Raw genomic sequence first — 5400 nt, 5'->3', positions numbered from 1 at the left:
ACTTAGTGAACGTTTCCTATCAAAGATGTGATGGTGTGGTAGATTTGCCCACTTGGACTGATAAATGTTCTGGGTTTCTTCCAAAAACATAGGCCGTTGGTGGTCACGGAGAAACATGTCCTTCCCTGTTTCACTTGCTTCTAAGTGACCACATTTGCCACACGAATCTCTGGCCCCTTCCGCACACGCAAAATAATGCGTTTTCAAACCACTTTCACAACTGTTTGCAAGTGGATTTTGCCATTCTGCACAACTTCAAAGAGCACTGAAAGCAGTTTGAAAGTGAATTATTCTGCATGTGTGGAATGAGCCTCTGCTGTGGATTCTGTAAAAATAGGAAGAAAGTGAAAACAACCTTACTAGTTACGGACAACTGACACAATGTTTGTTCAGCTGAAATGCTGGTTCTCACATTCACACAAAACGTTTGAGCGTTAGTTTGTTTTGTCAGCATGGTGGTAAAGGATGAGAGTGGTGAACATTGTGCTTGAATCTTGATTTACTTAACCCAGCAAGGGGGCTTCCTTTTATCCATTCTGCCTCTGGCCCATGCACCCTCTATGCAAACTTCCTGGAGAATCTCCTCCTACTTAAACGGCATCATCTGTTGGAGTTCCAAGACCTGGCTGTATCCAGTTCCATCTCTACAAAACAGACAGCAGTGAAAGAACAAAGATGGAATCGGCTGTGATTCTTCTCATTCTGTTGAGTATTGCACCAGGTGAGGGTTTATGCACTGAGTAAAGATGAAGGAGGCTTGCAACAAGGCAGAATTCGGAAACCGGCTCTCATTCCTATTGTCTTCTTCTTTTTCAGGCACCTTTTCCGCTCTCCAGCTGACGCAATCTGGTCCAGCAATGGTGAAACCAGGAGGGTCCTTCAAACTGACCTGCATCATCTCTGGGGTCCAAGTCAGCGATTACTACTGGAGCTGGATCCGACAACTCCCAGGCAAAAGTCTGGAGTGGCTGGGTTTCATCCGGAATACTGCAAATGGAGGAACCACGCAATACAATCCAGCATTCAGCAACCGGATCAGCATCACCAAGGATACGTCCAGGAATGAGGTCTATCTTCAAATGAGCTCCCTGACAACTGCAGACACCACAACATATTATTGTGGGAAACACACAGAGAAGTGAAGCAATGGAGCCCCCAGGCAAAAACCACACTCAGGCTCTTCCACCCAAACACACACAGCTGGGTCATAGTCTGAAAAAACCACAGCCCACAAAGATCCACAGGCTGGTTAAAGCACAGGGCAAATGCACTTTTCCTGAAAACATTTTAAAAGGTTTCTGTGGAAAGAGCCCCAGTAACATATCAAGACACATCTCCTTCCCAAATTGCTGGATGTTTTCAAATTGCAGCTAATCCGCAACCAACCAATGATATGTATGATGTAAAAATATATTATTTAAATATTCAACAACACAAGCATTTATTGGCATATAAAACAGGACAAAATTTTAAAACAAAACAAGGTTAAGAAATACAGTTAAAATTGCTAAAATTACTAATTTCCAGTATAAAATTTGCAACAGTTTCACAAAAGAGCACATCAGAGCTGTTCAGGAGATTGGGTATCTTATAACACTCATGCCACTGAGAACATTGCAAGAAAATGGAATTCATGTATTTCATGCGTATCTTATTGTATTTAGGGCATAGAAACAAAGAATGGTCAAGTGTTTCAACCGTAGTCCTATCACATGAACAAACTCTTTTAGAACGTTCCATATTCTTGAATCTTCCCTCCAGCAGAGCTGATGGCAGCACATTGCATCTTGCAGTAGCCAAGGCTCTCCTCTGGGTGGGATGAATCATGTAATACTTGAAACACTTTTGAAAAACAGGCACTGTGTTTGTCAGGGCTGAAACTGTGGTTCTCATATTCACACAGAACACTTGAGCATCAGTTTCATTTGTCAGCATGGTGGTAGTTGTTGAGAGTGGTGAGCGATAATCAGGAGTACCCAGTTCGAGTACCCACTCCAGTTAAAGGAATCTGGGCCAGAAGTGGTGAGACCCGGAGAGACCCTCGAGCTGACCTGTACGGTCACTGGGGTCTCCGTCATAAGCAACTATGGTTGGCACTGGATTCGCCAGACTCCTGGGAAAGGGCCGGTCTGGATGGGATACTGGAGTGGGGGCACTAGGTACGCTCCAGCTTTCAAAAACCGAATCACCATCTCCGTGGATGCTTCACAAACAAAATATTTCCTGAGGTTGACCTCAGTGACGGCTGCCGATTCTGCCATGTATTACTGTGCAAGAAGCACAGTGGGGCAGACTCAACCAGGAGCCTGCACAAAAATGGAGAAGTGGGCATTGACTTCTTCCCAAGAAGGCCTTTCTTTTGCTGGAAAAAGGAATGGTTTTTCTGTAGGCTAGGCCTTCTTTGTTCACATGAGAGAAAGAAAAGTGTCTTCCTGGTTTCTTTCTCCATAATTTGGGATCCAAAGTGGCTCTTCACGTGGAGTTCTGTCCCTGTCTCTCTCTCATAGGCCCCTTCCGCACACGCAGAATAATATGTTTTCAAACCACTTTCACAACTGTTCGCAAGTGGATTTTGCTATTCCGCACAGCTTCAAAGAGCATTGAAAGCAGTTTGAAAGTGCATGATTCTGCATGTGCGGAAGGAGCTTCACACACAACCCCTCACGTAATTCTCAGAGTAACAAGACTTTCAGTTAACTTTGGTTGAGAAACTGTGACATGCCCAAGTTCACTCAGGTCCATTCTGCAAAGCTTAAATAAGAAGTCCTGAGGACAATAAAAAAGGCATCTTGTGGAGGGACTCCACCAGCTTTCTCCCTAAGACATCCTCCGGACACTTTATTTCTCCTCAACATGTTTCTTTGAGAAGACCCCTTTTTTCTGTTAGGCGCCTGGAAGATGTCTCCGGCCTGACTGTGAGGAACGCAGAGTTCAGGCTGTGCACTGGCGTAATGCCCATTGGGCAAGGTGGGCAGCTGCCCAGGGCATCACCTTGTGGGGGGCATCAAAATGCTGGGTTTCTTTTTGGGTATTTTTAGTGGTTTTCCATTTTTGGCCTGCAGGGGGCGCAGTTTTTAGGCTAGTGGCACCAACATTTCAGCGTATCATCAGGAGACTGTCCTTATGCTACCCTCCAATTTTGGTGAGGTTTGGTTCAGGGAGTCCAAAGTTATGGACTCCCAAAAGGGGTACCCCTATTCCCCATTGTTTCCAATGGGAGCTAATAGGAGATGGGGGCTACAGTTTTGAGGGTCCATAACTTTGGCCCCCCTGAACCAAACTGCACCAAACCTGAGGGGAATCATTAGGGCAGTCTCCTGATGAGACCCTGAAAGTTTTGAGACTGTGCCTTCAAAAATGTGCCCCCCCCAGCCTGCAACCCCCATTGACAGCAATGCAGAAAACTCAATGCAGAACAAAGATTCTTGGGCAAATTTCGGGATGTTCTTGCAGGGAGGGCATTCTTGGATGTATCATCACCACAATTTCAGGGTATCATCTGGAGACTGTCATGATGGCACCCCCAAGGTTTGGTGCAGTTTGGTTCAGGGGGTCCAAAGTTATGGACCCTCAAACTGTAGCCCCCATCTCCTATTAGCTCCCATTGGAAACAATGGGGGATGGGGCACCTCCTTTGGGAGTCCATAACTTTGGACTCCTTGAACCAAGGAGTAGCATTGGGGAGTAGCATAAGGACAGTCTCCTGGTGATATGCTGAAATTTTGGTGCTGATATGTCTAAAAACTTCACCCCCCGCAGGCACCAATGTCCTGGTGCAAAAAAAATTGGTCGTGGTGGAGTGGCCGCCTATGGTGGGGGGGCATCCAACTCAGGTTTTGCCCAGGGCTACAGTTTGCCCAGGGCTGCCTCGTTACGCCCCTGAGGCTCTGTCTTATTTTTCCCAACCAACAGTTTTGCTGTCTGGTCAGTTTCTACTTGGGTCCCAGGTGAAGGTCTTTCACATCACATATTACCTCATTCTTTCAAGCTGGGGAATAAATCTGGGGCCTTTTGCATGCCAAACAGATATACTACTACTTTGGGTGCTGTAGTGGGAAGTCCGGCTGTATGGTCAGAGTTCTAGCAGCATTCTCCTGATCGCTGGCCTACTCCTGGTTGGCATCTTCAGAGGACCCCCACACCCCCAGCAAGTGGGTCTCCTTTTATCCATTCGCCTCTGGCCCACACACCCTCCATGCAAATGCCCTGGGGAACTTCCTCCTACTTAAAGAGCATCATCTCCTGGAGTTCCAAGACCGAGCTGTATATAGTTCCGTCTCTATGAAACAGACAGCAGTGAAAGAACAAAGATGGAATCGGCTGTGGTTCTTATGCTGTTGAGTATTGCACCAGGTGAGGGTTTGGGCACTGAGTAAAGATAAAGCAGGCTTGCAACAAGACAGAACTCTGAAACTGGCTCTCATTCCTGACTTCCACTTTTTCAGGCACCTTTTCCGCTCTCCAGCTGACCCAAACTGGTCCAGCAATGGTGAAACCAGGAGGGTCCTTCAAACTGACCTGAATCATCACCGGAGTCAAAGTCAGTGATTATTACTGGGGCTGGACCCAGGAGCTCCCAGGAAGAAGCCTAGAGTGGCTGGGATTCATCCGGGATACTGCAAATGGAGGAACCGCCCGGTACCACACAGCATTCAGCAGCCGGATCAGCATCACCAGGAACACCTCCAGGAATCAGGTCTATCTTCAACTGAGCTCCCTGACAGCTGCAGACACTGCAATGTATTATTTTGCAAGATACACAGAGAAGTAAAGCAAAAACCAGGCAAAGGCAAAAACCACACATGCTCCTTCCGCGACACGCAGCCAATGCTTAAACCACTTTCAAATTGTTTTGGTAGTGTATTCTACTATTCCTAAAGACAGCTTCAAAGAGCACTGAAAGCAGTTTGAAAGTGCATTATTCTGCATGTGCGGAATGAGCCATAGACTCCTACACACACACGCGCAGCTGGGTCTTGGTCTCCAAAAACCACAAAGCCCACAAAGATCCACAGTCTGGTTGAAGCACAGGGCAAAAAAAGCGCTTTTTCTGAAAATGGGCCATACCGATATTCTTTGACAAAAACAACTAACGCAGCTATTGAGAAGCAGATTCAAATGCTTTTAAGTCTTCAATATCCTATATTGCTCAAGGAGGGCCTTTCCCTGATTGACATTTGTCTCTTTTATTTTATTATTATTTTATTGTATTATTTATTTTATTTTCTTATTATTTGACTCTTTTACCTGGATCCCACAGCATCCTTTGTGTTTGTCCTGGGAAATTGGGAAAGTGTCTCTCCTTTCATCCACTGGTCCTTATACTCTTTATTCAAATCCCTCCAGCAAATTCCTCCCACTTAGAGTAGCATCCATTGTAGCTCCAGGCCTTGACAGTAT

General features: G+C 46.0%; 1 gene segment (V, D, J or C); it reads left to right on the top strand.

Annotated features, from left to right (window-relative positions):
- The first annotated feature begins 638 nt into the window (after positions 1–638).
- On the top strand, positions 639–1142 carry LOC125444334. The segment is given in 2 exon segments: positions 639–721; positions 817–1142. Coding segments are annotated over 2 exon segments (372 nt in total).
- The last annotated feature ends 4258 nt before the right edge of the window (positions 1143–5400 follow it).

This window comes from Sphaerodactylus townsendi, linkage group LG15, assembly GCF_021028975.2.
Source record: "Sphaerodactylus townsendi isolate TG3544 linkage group LG15, MPM_Stown_v2.3, whole genome shotgun sequence".
NCBI classification, from domain to species: Eukaryota; Metazoa; Chordata; class Lepidosauria; order Squamata; family Sphaerodactylidae; genus Sphaerodactylus; species Sphaerodactylus townsendi.
This window is presented reverse-complemented; position numbering and strand designations above follow the sequence as displayed.